The sequence below is a fragment of the Perissodus microlepis genome, chromosome 15 (assembly GCF_051167445.1).
Source record: "Perissodus microlepis isolate ML-2025 ecotype Zambia chromosome 15, ASM5116744v1, whole genome shotgun sequence".
Taxonomy (NCBI): Eukaryota; Metazoa; Chordata; class Actinopteri; order Cichliformes; family Cichlidae; genus Perissodus; species Perissodus microlepis.
Genome location: NC_140475.1, coordinates 10,075,786 through 10,092,342, shown reverse-complemented (window position 1 = coordinate 10,092,342; position 16,557 = coordinate 10,075,786). Strand labels below are relative to the sequence as shown.

General features: G+C 39.1%; 2 protein-coding genes across 2 annotated transcripts in view; one reads left to right on the top strand and one right to left on the bottom strand.

Annotated features, from left to right (window-relative positions):
- LOC146371725 (tyrosine-protein phosphatase non-receptor type 14-like) overlaps positions 1 to 3,114 on the top strand; it is a 41,427-nt gene extending 38,313 nt beyond the window's left edge. The window contains exons 17-20 of the mRNA XM_084953052.1: positions 254 to 382; positions 602 to 836; positions 949 to 1,112; positions 1,384 to 3,114. Coding sequence (XP_084809178.1) covers positions 254 to 382; positions 602 to 836; positions 949 to 1,112; positions 1,384 to 1,512 — 657 coding nt within the window. The 3' untranslated portion in view covers positions 1,513 to 3,114. The remainder of the gene's footprint in view (positions 1 to 253; positions 383 to 601; positions 837 to 948; positions 1,113 to 1,383) is intronic.
- A 78-nt stretch (positions 3,115 to 3,192) lies between these two features.
- On the bottom strand, positions 3,193 to 15,856 carry LOC146371724 (N-lysine methyltransferase SMYD2-like). The gene is made up of 12 exons (XM_084953053.1): positions 15,592 to 15,856; positions 13,933 to 13,996; positions 12,452 to 12,562; positions 12,291 to 12,351; positions 11,365 to 11,489; positions 9,375 to 9,442; positions 7,666 to 7,768; positions 6,870 to 6,980; positions 5,730 to 5,850; positions 5,028 to 5,202; positions 4,360 to 4,468; positions 3,193 to 3,659 (listed from the first exon to the last, which is right to left on the bottom strand). The coding sequence occupies exons 1-12, from the start codon at positions 15,759 to 15,761 to the stop codon at positions 3,579 to 3,581; spliced, it is 1,299 nt and encodes a 432-aa protein (XP_084809179.1). The 5' UTR covers positions 15,762 to 15,856; the 3' UTR covers positions 3,193 to 3,578.
- Between the last annotated feature and the right edge of the window lie 701 nt (positions 15,857 to 16,557).

Sequence of the window (16,557 nt, the reverse complement as noted above, 5' to 3'; positions counted from 1 at the left end):
CTTAGTTTTTTACATGACTGTATGTTGAATATCTAAACTGCCAGTCATTTACTTTTAGCTATCTGTCAATGTTTCCATTTACCCCATGCTACTTGCAGACATTGTTCATTACTAGACCTGCTCCTGTGTTTGTTTTCTTTCATTTGGCTTAATTTCTTGATAAACAAAAAAGCGTTTGTTTGTATATTTGAGGCTGATTGCATATGCACTGCATACTGTAATATCCACTAATTGATTCTGCATGTCTTCCCAGGTCATGATCAGAGGGGAGGCATGGCACTACATTGCTACCCAGGGTCCACTAGCCAACACCTGTGCTGACTTCTGGCAGATGGTCTGGGAGCAGGGGGTCAACGTTATCGCCATGGTTACTGCCGAGGAGGTACACTGACACACACATACACACAGATGTGGATTTTTTTTAAGCTTCCTGTCTGTGAGAGAAATGACACTGTGGTGAGTGTGTGCCACTGTGACTTTAGGTTTATTTCTAAGGGCCAGGACTCGTTGTTGACATCTATTTTGCCTCATCTGCTTCTTTTCTTCATTCCCATCACCCACGAATCACTTCTCATCTGGCGCTTGCCGTCCTTTCATCTAGGAGGGCGGCAGGTCCAAGAGTCACCGTTATTGGCCTAAACTGGGCTCCAAACACAACTCAGCCACTCATGGCAAGTTCAAGGTGACCACCAAATTTCGCACGGACTCAGGGTGCTACGCCACTACGGGGCTGAAGGTTAAACACCTGCTGTCTGGCCAGGAGAGGACGGTCTGGCATCTGCAATACACAGACTGGCCTGAGCAGGGCTGTCCTGAATATGTACTGGGATTTCTCTGTAAGTACGACCGCCCCGTCATTTATTAAAAATATGCTTTATCAGATATGTGTAAGGACAGAGCCAGCATAAAGACTAAACATGACATCAATGTGACTTTTCTTTTCTGCAGCATATCTGGAGGAGATCCAGTCTGTGAGGAGACACACTAACTCTATGTTGGACACCTCAAAGAGCCTCAATCCACCTGTGGTGGTGCACTGTAGCGCCGGCGTAGGTCGAACTGGAGTGGTCATCCTAACTGAGCTCATGATCAGGTGTTTGGAGCACAATGAGGTGTGTGGATGATTTCCTTAAGGGGCTGCAAATTTAAAATTTGGTGAAGGTATAGAACATTTTTCCCTGACTTTCTTTGACAGTCGCAGGATACATGCATCCCTTAGAAGCATTTTTTTTTACTTGGTAAATTAGGATATTTTACATGCAAGATATACATAATCCCACTTTTATCTAATTTTATTCCTACATAAAGTTACACCTCAATCAAAAACATTTGACCGGCTCTCACTGTTGTCCTTTTCTTTCTTTTTTCTTCTCTCCCCTTCAGCCCGTGGAGGTTCCCACAATGCTATCAGAGCTGAGGCAGCAGAGGATGCTAATGGTACAGACCATATCCCAGTATAAGTTTGTCCACCAGGTTCTTATCCAGTTTCTCAAGAACTCCCGCCTTATTTGAACCCGAGCACCTATCGGCTGATCCGGAGTACTTAAAGTCAGCATGAGGACAGTACAACAAACACAGTATACTGGTAGCTGGAGGGAAGGAAGAACAGAGATTCGTGTTTTCTGTGTGGCACTTCATCTGTATGTAAATTCTAACCCAAAACTCACCTCAAGGGAGGAACGGATCTGGTGGGCCTGTATAGAAACTGACAGCCATTTCTCCTAATCGGTGTATTTCACATTTTGTTCCTTCTCCCCCTTTGATCTTGGACTTTTTGTGTGAAACATGCATATTCCTTCAGGTTTTTTCAGCTTCAGGTTTCTTAAGATGTATCTAGAGAAATTAAATCTCAGTTTCAGTTAGGAGAGATCGCACGACTGGTACATTTCTCATTTAGCCATCATTAGAAATGGCATTATGCTGCATGAACAGTAGGTGGCAGCAGTATTATTGCTATACTCTGAAAGAGTTTGCCAAACAAAAGTATTCTTAAATCGCTGTTCTAAAATGATCCTATTCCTGTATTGATTTAATACAGCAAGTATTTACTTCAAATTTGTAAGAAATGTTTTTATTTATTTCTATAAAGGCTGTGGTCACCTTTGCCATGGCAACCATGTTGATCTTTTGAACTCTTTTTAAGTTTTTGGAAAAACCCCAATGTGTTTTTGTGAGGAGGCATTTCTATTAAGCTCCTTTCAGGCAGACAAACAAAGTACACTTTAGCAATTCTTTATCATACATATATATATATATATATATATATATATATATACACATACATACATATATATATACATATATATATATATGTATATATATATATAAAAAATGTATCATTTATCATCATAAACATTTCAAAACTCTGGAATTGGTGATACAACTTTGTCCATATGCAGCAAGTGCTGTGTATAATGTGTCATTGTGCCTTATTGTAGTAATATGTAACTACGGGGAGAAGCTGATTGGCTGATACACTCTTTGTTCTGATTAGGTTTTTGGCTAAATTCATTACTTTTTAGGTTTCATTGTAGAAACAAAGAAATTCTAGTAATCGTATCCAAACTCAGCTGAAGAAAAATGTGTTGCCATGTCCTGTTTGTAAAATTGCATTCTGAATGATTTTTTTTCCATATTGCATTAAATATGTTTTCCTGCTTCTCTGAATTGTAATGCAAAGCCAGCCATGTCCAGCATAACTCTGTACATAATGGGCATGCGAAAAAAGATTTCTGCAAGTGTTTTTATAGAGTTTCCTTCCTCGACTTGGTACCCTTAAAATACCGCAACATAGTAAACTATGCATGGATTAAAAATTTTTTTTCAATGTATATATTCTCTGATAAATATAAGCTTCATGCTCTCTTGACATTTAAGTGTTTTATTGCACTCCTGTTCTCTTTGACAGTATTTTCTCACACAGCATTCCACTGTTTGTTAATATTTAATTTTTCCCCTCAAGTTGTCTTTTTTAATTTTTTTGGCAGAACTTCTAAATACATTTCAATATGTGTACATATGTTTTGTATATGCATTTTTCAGTTTTCTCTCCCCAGACATGTTTGAAGCTGTTGTACTTGCTCATTATGCAATAAAGCCTTATTTTCTTTAAAAGTGCAGCATCGAGATCACAGTGAAACATCAACATCAGATAGAAGGAGTTCTAGGAGGTGCTGAAGCATCCGCCATCACAGGGATACATTAATTTTATTTAACAGGCCCCATATGGTGATGCAGCTCTCCTGATTGGATGATGCATTGATCCTCCTATTTGCGTACCTCCATAAACAACTCAACTCTTGGATTACAAAGTACAGCTGTAGTCTCAAGCCAAATCAAGGTTATTTACTTGATTAAAAAAAACACACCATCCACAAAGTCATATTTTCATGCAAATTCCACAATAAATGCCTGCTTGTTGCAAAAGTATCCTGCGTCTAACTGATAGGTAGATGTAGGATAAATAACCGTGAAGACATACTCCTGAAAAAACCAAGATAAATTATTTGGATAAGACAAAGTTTGGAAAGTGTATGCAGTCCATATGGATCAGTCTTGGTATTTCTCTCTTGTTCTCTTTATTTTTGTGCTATCATTTTATGCAGCTCTTCAATGTAAAAGTGATCCTTCCCATGAGCCACCTCCATTATAGCCATTGCCTGTAGAAATGCAAGTAAATTTATTATTAATTAACATCACACAATTGCTGTATGTATGTTATTATGTTATTTCAATGTGTAGGTATACTAAAGCTGAACACTTTTCTATATACCTTATTATTTAGTGTATTCAGGTAGTCAGCTGACCTCATTTTTTGGGCACATAATACCTGACCAACTCAAGTAAACCCAGATCCTAACACTGCCCCCCACAGGCTTGTACTGTAGGCACTAGCCATAATGTGTGCATCACTTCATCTGCTTCTTTTCTTATCCTGATGCCTCATTACTGTGGAACAGGGTAAAGCCAGACTCATAAGACCTTTATCCATTGTTCCAGATCCAATCTTTTCTAATTAACCAATTGATAAATGGTTTCCTTAGGCCTACACAGCTGTTTGATTCCTGTTTCTCTCTTCACATTGTGAATGTAGAAATGCGCTTGATTTTACTATTAAACATAATTATACATTTTCGACCTGGTTGTTTTAAGAAATAAGAGTTAGTTAGGGTTAGCCTAGACATTTCAATCACTTCAAGTAATTATACAGAGATAAGTGCTTATCTGTTTAAGTTTAGTTAAATCCAGCTGGTGACTTTTATTTGGCCAGGCAGTATAATAGAAAAAATATTGCTATTACCTTATTAATAGTTGTTCACTGGTTAGTATTTATTTCGTATTTAGACAGTCTAATGTTACCTTTTTGAGAGCGCTGGTGCATGCTGATTGCCTCTCTAGTCCCAAGTACAATCGGCCCAGTTTCAGGTAGACGGACGACACATTAAGGGAGTAAGGTGGATAGAGATGACTGCATTGGACCAAGATCACATAAGCAAATGAAAGAAAAAAAAAGACACATCTAAGATAACACCGACCTTTTTAGACGCAGTACAGTTAGTAAAAAAACACACACAAAAAAAACCCAAACTTTGCAAATTTTCAAAATTATACCAGCTTTTGGGAGATTGGAATAAAAATACTACTTGAAAAATGCTTTTAAACATGAGCTAGGATCATGACGGTTGATAAAATGCAGCGATTTGAAAAAGGCTGATTTTAAGCTGAAATTATGTATTTATGTATGGTGGCTTATTGGTTTTAGTTGAGCATGATTCATTCATATTTAGATTTTTCTGATGTAAACAAATAGAAGATTAAGGCACAAATAAACTTAGATGAACACATTACCCAGAATAAAGAAACCTGCAGGAATACAGTCTGTAATATCTGATTAGTTTTAAGTACCCAAAAAACAACAACAACCCTCAGCCTCCAAAACAAAACAAACAACAAAAACACAGCAACAACAAATACATTTGGAAATAACAGCGGGGGGGGGGGACGACGACATGTTTTTATGTTAATACCTGTAAGGTTTGAGAAGCTTCTCGCCATATCTGATAGCTCCATCTAGATCTTGCATGTACATGCAAATCCCCATGGCTTGGTACATCATGTGGAGCATGTACACATTGGAGTCATCAAACACGGCTCCCATTTCCTCCAGGCTCTGCTCGCACATCTCCAGCAACTCACTAGGGGGTGGCACTGAGTCAAGGCTACAAGCTCATAGTTGGCAAAGGATTCAAATGGGCTTCTGTGGGACAGAAGAATTCCACCTCAGAAGGTCACTACTCAGTACTTGTGTAAATCTCCAATCCTCATTTTGTTCCCAGTTAAACGCTTGTTAACTTTTGTTACTTTATCTTTGATATCAGGGTTTATCTTTACGGCAAACAGTCATATAAACGTGTTAAGGTACAGAAATGTGTTGTTGTTGTAGTTCCCGTCGGTCATGGTGTTGCTGCTGGTAAAAATGTGTAGTAGCTAAATAAATTATTTAAAATGATAAATGTCAAGCAGCTATTTCATCTGTAAGACAATAATTATAATATACTGACTGGAATAAAGCAGGAAAATGTGGAACTTAGGCTTGAATGCTGAACTATTGCTGATATGTTTCAACTTGTTGACAGTATTCTGACAGTTCTCTTCACCTTTTGGTCCTTATGAAGTTTACGATACGATGTAAAAGGCACAAAACGATATCTATTGATACTGAAGGATATTCTTTGTGTGTTTGAATTCCCGGAACTCTCTGATAGTTTTCCGGGCGTAGCGAACCATGTTGTTGATAACATCTGGCTCAATGGAATCCCTCTGCTTACGTACTTTTAACTTTGCCTTGTCCTATAGATGAAGACAGGAGAGAGAGCGTGAGAGTCAAAACAATGCTTTCCAAATTCCTAAATTATACTCTCACTGTCCACTTTGTTAAGTACACCTCTTCACCTGCTTGTTAATGCAGATATCTTAATGATCCAAGCACATAGCAGTAACTGAGTGCATTTAGGCATGTAGACATGGTCAAGATGCCCAGCTGAAGTTCAAACTGAGCATCAGAATGGGGAAGAAAGGACTTCTTTTTGATCTACTGGGATTTTCCTCACACATCCATCTCTAGGGTTTATAGAAAATTGTGTGAAATGGAGCAGTGCTCTAGGTGAAAATGCCTTGTTGATGGAAAATTGAAAAATGTTGCCTGGTCTGATGAGACTCAATTTCATTTTGATGTTTTTGTCAGAAATTAGTCTAAACAACATGAAAGTAATGGTTCAATGGTTTAGGCTGCTGGTGGTCTGATGGTGTGGGGGGTAGTTTCTTGGCACACTTCAGTCCCCTTAGTATCAACTGAGCATTGTTGCTGATCATCTCCATCCCTTCATGACCACAGTGTACCCATCTTCTGATGGCTGCTTACAGCAGGAAAATGTACCATGTCACAAACCTCAAATAAATTCAAACTAGTTTCTTGAACATGAAAATGAGTTCCCTGTATTCAAATGGCCTCCACAATCATCAATATCAGTCTAACAGATCACCTTTTGACATGTGGTGGAGCAGGATATTTGTATCAAGGATGTGCAGTGGACAAATCTGCAGAAACTGTGTGTTGCCATCATGTCAATATGGACCAAAATCTCTGAGGAGTTTCCAGCACCTTGTTATGGCACGAGGAATTGAGGCACTTCTGAAGGAAAAAGGTGATTTAATCCAGTACTAGCCAGGTGTATCTAATAAAGTGGCCGGTGAGAGTACATACCTTGTGGCATGTAGCATTTCCCAGTCCTTACATGTGCACCCATCCAAATGATGCATATTATTAATTTTTGGCTTTAATCTCCATTCTACATTTTACCAGGTCTTACCTTTGACTTGCTTTTACATTCCTGGCAGTCACAGATAAAGTAATAGGACTCTCTCAGCCTGTTATTGCGGTCATCTGTTGGGTAGAGGAGGTCTATGTAGCTGATAAGCACCTAGAATGGGGATTTAACACACACATTCAAAATAAAGCACACTCTCTGTCATTGACATTGTTTTTTCTCTTCTTTGTTGCCACATAGCTCCTAAGACGCAGGGCAAAGGTTTTGCTAAAAATAACCCGTCTGAAATCTGCTGCTGCATCCCTCCTTCAAACCAGATCTCCTGCTTCTCTTGACACACTGACCTATCATTGAGATGGTGCTTTTCATTAGCGATGTTGCTGTTCTCTACCTTTCCCTTAACAATTTTTATACTGGTGTCTCAATCACATTGTTCTTCTTCTTTTATCTTTTTTTTAGTAATGTACTTGTAACTTGTCATTCTAAGAGTGTTATGCTGATAAAACAAACAAGATGAGTTCAGTTGAAATAAACTTTATTATTATAATTGTACCTTTTCACCTTTGCCAGGCTAGCTCTTTTCCCTGTTTCTAGCATTAATGTTAAGTGATTATAATAAAGTTGTGATTGCACAGTTTAATTTTTAACATAAAAAAATCAGTTTTTTACCAACATAAAAGCTGTTCAGTCAATCTTCCATTGACAAATAACTCTGACATAACTAGCATGTGCTGCCCTAGCATAGGAAGGCCAGCCAACTCCTCCACACACACTTAAAAGAAGAAAAAAAAAGATCAAGACCCAACCCCCTCTAATAGCAGCTGTCTCTTTTCCTCACTTCATCTCCAGGTTTCATGTCCTGCACTGCCCGAACTTCAGCCGATGTCCCTTTATACGTGACTATGACGCTGGGAAGGCAGCTGTGGTTTATCAGGGCCATGCTGTGCAGAGAGAAAGATATCAAAAGAAAGAAAGTGATTTAAACAAAAGTGAACCCTTCTTACAATGGATAAGAAGGAAAAACTGAGGCTTAGTATTACTCCTAGCATTTGCATGATCACTCACTATTTTTAAGTGGTATTACTACAAGGCTAAAACTGTGCTTGCACAGAGCTCTTGCATGACACTGACATATGTTATTACCAGGGCTGCATGCTGGAAAAAAACATATAGCAATAATCAATAATCCAGCTATTCATCAGTATCATGAACAACAACTGCAGTCAGAAGTCAGGGCAACAGACACATTTTTTTAAGCCTGTGCCACAAACTCCCACCATCTTTTTCAAATAGGTTACCACAAGCCAAAAACAGATTTAGCTCGCTAAAGTAAAATAAGGACAACTGCAATGTCTGTAAGCATGGAACAAACCAGAAAAGCCCATAAACCGCAGGTCCTTGCAGACTGACTGGATGAAGTCACCATACCAAAGAAGCCCCATCCTGGAATTCCCCATTCAGCAATCATTTCCAATTGATCAGCTTCCTCGTGTATTACATATGCGCATATTACAGTACGAGTGTTCAACATGTGGTAACAATATTTAAAATCCTTTACAAAAACACAAATTACTCGCCCATCAGAACTTCATCTTTTGGGTCTTGCACTCAGCAAAGTCACTGACAACCCTGTTCAAATGAAAAGTCCTGGCGGTATACTCATCCTCCTCTCTTCTCTCTTCTCCTTCTAGCATCACATTTTTATGTTGATTTGGTTTTCCGAAGCTAATTTACATATTTTGGGGATTTAAGCTTTTATCCTATAGACATTAGAGAGAGGACAGGTAAGCTGGGAGAAAGACAATAAGAAAATGGCTTTAGTGGTGGATTCAAACCCAGGCCTCTGCATTATTCTTATGGCATATTGGTTGCCTGCTCAATCCAGTGGGCTAAACCAGCACCACTCTTTGCTAATCCTAATTTTTAAGGCAGCTGCACTACTACTCTACAGTATAAGTAACTAGGTGAACTGACATTAACAGATCATGCATATTGCTGCCTGTGGACAGTTAGGCCTTTGGTGACTTCAACCAACCAAACTGCCTTTTAAAGCTAAATAAAACGTCTGACATCCATAGAAGTCATTAGAAAACACAAAGTGCAGGAAACCAAACAAAACAAAACAAAACACTGAGACACAACAGTAGGTAGAGTTATGTAAGGAAGTACTTTGCAGTATATGTGGTGCTGATACCTTACGTGTGTTCATAAAACCTTTCATGGTGTGGGGGTTGTATTTAAGTCAATTCCTGTTTTTAAGGAAATCCCAAAATCAGTTTCACTTAGCTCTTCTACTTCCTGTGTTCGCTTTTCCCCTCCAGTTGTCAGCACTCGCTGTTGTAACACTGTCTCTTCGGACTTTAAAACTCATTTCAATTCATTTCATAGTTTGATTACTTCCATATGACCTTTGAGCCAGTCTCTTGGACTTTTGCTTTCTCTTCCTATTGTCATATATTATTGTTTTATGAAGAAAAGTTATGCCCATGCCTTTGGGTCATCGATCAAAAAGTGCTCATATGCATGTGCGTGACATTTCTTTCTTACTCTGGATAGACTGCAGTACCCAAGTGGGAAAGTTCATCATCCTCTATAGTGAAACCATTGCAGCCAACCTATTGTTTAAGACAAAGAGAAGAACAGAGAAGAGTTATGATAAAAATTAGACTACAACTGTGTGTGCTGGCTTGGCTTAGCTATCAGCTAACTAGCTGGCGTTTGACACGTCACCCAGAAGTCAGTAGAATCCAGTTTGGATCAACAAACCGTATTGATTCCTTCCGATACTGATGCAGAGGTAACACAAGTGACTGTGGAGAATGGCTGTGGGTAATTAATGGGTCCTTACCACCAATGTTCCCTCTAATTTTTCACGTGTCTGAGCGAGCACACAAACTCCCTGAGCGGTCCCTTGGACCACTGTGAGCGACATCAGACGTGTGCACTGTGGTCACGCCGGCATCTAATCCATCCAAGTTACATGGTTTATTAAAATAATCAAATTACAGCATTTACATTTATGTTAGACTACTTTTAATTAACTGCTTTAGCCCACTTACAATGAAAATGTAAAAAAAAATCTATTCATTGACCTGTGTAGTGTTGTTAACACTATTGGAAGTAAAAATAACTTGAACTCCAATTTTGAAAACACGACTTTCTTTCCTTTTTTTTTATTATAAATCTCTGACTTGTATTATGAGTCTGTGGTCTGGGAGAGAGTCCTGTAACTCTGTCTGCAAAATATAGTATATAATGACCAATGTTGGGCAATTAATTATATAGTTACTTCTTCAAAAAAGTAACTCAGTTTGGCAAACAACAAAGTTTTTTGCAGCTATTTTTTTTTTGAATGCAGCAAAGGCATTTTTAAATAAACATTTCAAACTATTTACAGAACAATCAGCTGTTCTGCATCAAATCTGATGCCACACAAATTATTTTTGCCACTCCAAAAAAATTATTTCTGTCCACTATGAGATAAAGGAGAACAACAGCCTGATACCTGCAGGCCTGACAACAGCAGATGTATCACTCCTGTAACACCTGTAACATTCAGTAGTCGCTTCATTGTTCTGACACACACAACAAAACTATTGACTACACTACACACTAACTACACAAGATTTGCGCTAAACGTCTCAAATCTCTCACATCTCAAAACACCGCCGTCACTCCTAAAAATTCACCCCGTTTCTTAACAACTAGATGCCACGTTGCCATATCATTTTTTGATTGGTCGACATGATACTTTTTTGGACGAATAGGAAAGGAAGAGGGGGGTGGGGGTTGTTTTTGCTCACAGGTGGAGAGCGCTTTCGAGCCTTTTTTCTTATAAACCGCCGTTTTTATCGTTTCTTCCCGCAGTAAATATAAACAACGATAGTATTCAGGAAGAAAACCAAACATTGCATATTTTTTTTTATCACAACTCTGGTTTTACTTGGCCTATCAACACAATTTAAAAACTGGTATAAAGTCCACACTTTTTCCATCAATTGTTCCGTCTGTCCTGCTCACATCTCCAATGGTTGTACACGTTGTCATTAACGTGGCTTCACTCCACATCAGCCACGCCGCTTTGCCAGCTAAAACACCGGTGTCGGCACATAAGGACGCTGTCATAGCCTGTCAATGACATTGGCTGCGTATATACGCATTATTGGCTGGACTATGGGATAAGGTGGCATCGTTCTAATCCCAAATGGGAGCAGCCAGTCACTCACTGACTAACACTGCAAAACAGGATTGTTGAAGTATTAATTTTAATTTCAATTCAGGTTAGATTTTTTTTGTGCGCAACGCAGATTTTCTGTGCGCAGAGACCATGCCAGCAGTGCGCAATTGCGCACGTGCGCAGCTTAGAGGGAACATTGCTTACCACCCTCTGCACCACTTTTATAACACCCGTTTCAGCTCAGTGGCCACAAGGACAGATACAGAAAACTTTTACTACTTCATACCACAATACCTGCATTTATTTTTTATATTTAAGGTCCTCACTGTATCAAAATTACATGGTGTAACAAAGCATTACCTGGGAGAAGAGCGTGAGTAGCTCTTTGTGGTCCGGCACATCCAGATGTTTGGAGTAAAAGCGATGCAATCTGGCAATGTCTGCCTCGGTCATCTCTCTTTTCTCATTATCTTCATCCTCTGTGTCTGTTACAATAAAAGAATTTGGTTTCATTTAAAATAATTTATTGTTTCACTGGTTTCACGGTGCTGTGCTTTTTTCACCCTAAGATTTTCTTTTTTGTTTGGTTATACTTGTTGATGGGTCTAGAGAGGTCTAAAGTGTTTTGTAGATTGAGTTTTGGATTCCTGTTATTTTCCTGTCTTATCAGTAATGTCGAGGCTTAAGTCTATTATATTTTTGAGCTCTGGTTACAGTTGAGTTTTTATTAAATATTTCTTTGAACTCTGAACTAATGTTCAGCCCAGTCCTTGTACCAGACCATTTTTTTTTGTTTGTTAAGCCACTAAAAACGGATCCACTTGTACTGAACTCTATTTGCGTTTACATGATTTATTTGGATTTTCACATAAATTAACTAAATGCATTTTTTAATGGTTTGCACTGCACTAAGAACTATAAGTTTCTTCTTGTTAACTTGGTCAAACATCATTTGACTTGAGAGACACTTATGCAATCTGCACTGTGTGCCCAAGAGCTCCTATTTCAAGTTCAAGCATTTACACTTGTTATGTAGTCTGGACACCACTTGACCCACATCTATAGGGTATATATAGATGTGGTTGAGGGTGTTTCTCAGTGGATTTTTCTCTGAGATATCTTGAGGGTATCTAGGGATCTCTTGGACTGACTTGTAGAGTGTTTCTGCACAGACACTACACAGGTGGCTAGATAAGTGTAGTTCATAAAGAGCAACCACAGCCAAGTCACCATCAAGAAATCATGTATGTTTTTTCTCCTTGTGTTGTAAAGAAATAAGTACTCACGTGATTGCATCTCTCCTATGAGCAACATCTTCTCACAAACGCATCGTTCTTTCTGCATTTTCTGCAGAAAATAGACATGGTTAGCAGAAATGACCTTAAGAAACTCTGGACAGTGATTCAAAAAGAGATTATTGTATTTTATGTATTATTAACTGCCCAACCTTCTTTGCAAGGATTCGCGCCACCAGCCTGGATATCTCTGATGGGCACCAGTTCTCTCCAAAAGCAACCATTGCTGAACACTCCAGCTTGTGCATGGCCCAGTCCCCTTTCTAAGGAGCGCGTAAATGCAATAATAGCATAAAAAAACCAAAAAGCACCTCTTTACTTTATGGCCAAGTGAAATGTGAGTACATTCAATTCAGTCAACTATTGACAGTTTATGTCCCACTACAACAGAAGGCCTAACAGTTGGCAACCCCTAAGCGACACCACCAGCTGTGGCATTAAGCTGTAGCATGGTGGCATGCTGGCACTCTGTTAATCTAATGTTACCCTTGCTTCTTCACTCCTCCAACATGGAATGGTCCACTCAATTATCTGCTTAGTCCCCAACTTTATAAACAACACTGCATCCTACACACTCCATAATAGAGCATGCTATGCATGCATATAGAAGTGCATAGAACAACCAAGTTCAGCTAAGCTGTACATCTGCTGAGACTACATTAGAAGACACATGAATGATATATTTATGTCATTGGACACTGGATATGAAAACGAAATTCTAATTTGACAGGTCTGAGAGAGAACTAGACGAGTACACCTGCTCTGGGATCTGTTTTCAGGCTAAAATAATTGAGCAAATGTTGGGAGACTTTGGCCAATAGCAGGTCTTTTGAGATATTTAAATAAAGATCGTAGAAATCCTTTCAAGATGTAAGCTAAGCTCTCATGGTGCAATGAGTTAAGCTGATGACTTTCACCAAGGAGAATCGTTAATGTTATAATTGACTTACTTTGTTTATATGTGCACATGAAGCATCTGCAAATGCCTGCGTTTGTCTGCTGGGAGGAACATTGAGAGCAGAGCTGCAAGAGCAGGGTAATTTGAAAATCTTTTTGGCTTTTATCACTTATTGTCAACTGTACCTTTAGTAGTACTGAAGCAGAAATATAGTGCTTAGCTTGAGGATGTGTCGCCAATTGTTTGTCCTCTCTACAGTCGCACATTTTTTTGTCATTTTACACTTCTTAGGATTTACATTTGAAGAGCCTAAAGACATTGATTAGATGTCATGTTTACCCACAAAATAATGATGAGATATATAACGTAGTAGTGAATGCAGTGCATGGAACAGTGGTTAGCAAAGCAAGAGGGTTCTGGGTTCAAATCGAATGATTCAAAGAGGCCCCATGCCTGTGTAGGTTTCTTCCCACGGTCCAACTGGTAGATCTATTTTGGCTGTAAGTATGAGATGTGAGGGTTTGTGCTTGTGGGTTTGTGCTCTCTCCATGTGTTGGCCCCTTTGGTGGACAGGCAACCTGTCAGCGATGTACCCTGGCTTTATGACTACTGGAATAGACTTTTTAAGCTCCAAGTTTTAATATAGATGTGTTTTGTTTTTGTTTTTTTAATTATTGCGCAGTACACTTTAAAGAATTCACACAAGAGCTGTAACTTTGCAGGATGTTTTCTTACCTGACATTTCACATTGCAGTAGAAGGCTTTCTTGCACTTCCCACATCTTGCCAAATGCTGTGTCCTATAAATTACAAAAAAAGTTTTTTTTTTTATTACCCTGCGGATGGCACTGAGTTGATATAAAAGAAATCACCCTTAGACCGTACACATCTTTGCACCATTTATTTTCAAAGGGACAACATATCCACAAGAATGCAGCTGGTTATGTAATACTGAATTGTAGTAGCATAATAGTATTCAGTTGTGCATGTATAGACATTTAAATGTTTGCAACTTTGACACATGAAATAGCAGTTGCTAGTAGCTTGTTGTAACTGATAGCAATGGAGGGCTTTAAAACCTACTGTGGTATTAATAGAGCAGACCCTCTGACAGGCCAGCTGTCTTTTTAACACACTGAATCAGTAAAGCTGCCAAAAAGTTCACCAGTATAATTCTGAGGCTCTTACCATCCGCAGTCACACTAGGTTTACATAAGGCACTTATGGGCCGGAGCAACCAGTGGGAAAACATGACACACTAAAACTACCTATTGCAAAGAGCAACTGTAACTCAGGGGTCAACTTACCACTGAACTGTGTAAAGTTGAGCAGGTCACAAAGGACGTTGTCTCTAGGATGCTGTCTCTTGCTCAATTGTTGAGTTAAAGCAAGCTTTACACAACTAATTTTAATGGTTCTTGATCAACAATGATCTTTCAGTATGTCGAACCAATTTATGAACAGATCTGCCTCCACAGGTTCTGTTTCCAAACTGAAAGTTAATTAAAAGCCTTTCCAAACCCTTTTTCTTCTACTTTTCTGCTAGAATATGTCACACATCTCTTAGATTGACATGGTTAAAGCCCGGACACTGTGATAACATATTACCAGACTATATTTTTTCACTTTAAATTGCATATTTGTTGCAAATTTGTGGAACAGGCTATGTATAATGTGACATACCTTTACTCTTGCTACTTTACAATTTTAAGTGCCAAAAACGAAAGTTAAAGGAACTTCCTGTGTTACAAGAAGTTTGACAGACTTTCAAAATAAAATTCAAGAAATAGTAAAAATATCTTTTTAATTCCTAAAACAGATGGCAACTGACCAACAGTCTCTACATTTTGTTAGCCAAATCTTACTAGACTGTCAAAATAAACACAAATATTAAACCTGCCTCTTGGGGCTTATATGAGATGCTGGCTTTTGAATATGGCATAACAGATTCTGGTGGTTGATTCAGGGTCTCTATTTATGACAATTATTGTGTAAATAGGATGTAAAAATGGCCATTCAACATCTGTTTGTAACTGTGAAGCTGACTTTTATGATCAAGCTACATTTTCTCCCCAATACTTCTTGCAACCTGGCAGCTCAGAAGATGCACTGGCAGTCATTTATTCAAATTTCTTGCATGCAGAAACAAAAATGTCAGACAGCACAAGCACCGATATTTGTGTTTAAATATGCAGAATTTATATGATCCTGCAGGAAAAATTCACAAGTAGTGCATTAGTTACAATTCACATCGTCCTAACTACTAATAAGCACATTTCCAGTAAAAAACAAAAAAAAACCCCATCACAGTGGCTTTGTAATTTCCTAAGAGAATGCGCTTATATATGTATACATTTAATGAGGTGAGGAAAAGATGCACTGCCAAAGTGTTAACCTGGTGAAGCAGAACTCGCAGTAGCAGCCTCTCTCTTTCACTGACAGCACGTGGGAGTAGGCTGGGCAGGAAAACAGGAGCTCTCCAACTTTAAATGGTCTGGTTACCCGGAGCCCTCGTCCCTTCCCCGGGCTGTCAAACCTCTCGAGTCCTTTGATGCTGCCCGTCATTGTGCCTTCTGCCCGGGGTGTCTTCTCTCAGAATGAGCCCAGAGACTTGGAAGAGAAGGGGGATGTGGCATCAAGTGTTAGGGCGTTACCATCCCAATAATAGTTCACAGTGGCATCCAGGCACAGAATGGACCCAGCAAACAAGCAGCCGATGGGTTTTCGGAGCTACACAGCGATTTTACAGCTATTAAAGTGTTAAGCCTCTTGGCAAAAGTCACTCATGCCCTCACAAGTGTAAATGTCTTCATCACTGAACTTGTCCACCCCCCCCCCCCAAGTTTTTGAAAGATATGTGGAGCAACCAAAAATGAGTGCAACATCGCCCCTAGTGGACACGGAGTTAAACGAGTAACAATCGACAATCAACATTACACCCAACAGGAAATTAGTATGATTAACGTGAAACATTCCGCATTCCTGCAGGTGTGATGTTGAGCTCTTCATCTCCGTGAAAGGTATGGATTCCCTTTGGCGCCAAGTAATGTTTTACAAATTCACCGATACATTTCTCTCTGATACATCTTCAGTGCCGTTGAGCTTTCTTTAACCCCAGCGTTGCTAAGTTGCTGGAAACATTGCTCACAGACTTTTGTCCCACGTTTCTTGTTCTGGTGTTTGTGGAGAGCATCTGAGTATGCCAGGGAAAATGTCGCCCACATCTTTACAGCACTACCATGAGGCTGAGGCGTTAATAAAGGGCAGGATACACCACATTCTTCTTTTGTCCAATTTTGGTGAGCCTGTGCCAATTATAGCCTCAGTTTCCTCTTCTTAGCTGGCAGGAGTATCATCCAGT

Excerpts from the sequence above, each read along its gene's own strand:
- LOC146371724 (XM_084953053.1), bottom strand. The coding sequence starts at position 15,761 with ATGACGGGCAGCATCAAAGGACTCGAGAGGTTTGACAGCCCGGGGAAG. Across the intron at positions 4,469-5,027 it reads AAGCTTCTCAAACCTTACAG|TCATCTCTATCCACCTTACT; the intron begins GTATTAACATAA and ends GGTCCAATGCAG. Across the intron at positions 3,660-4,359 it reads GCACCAGCGCTCTCAAAAAG|GCAATGGCTATAATGGAGGT; the intron begins GTAACATTAGAC and ends GCATTTCTACAG.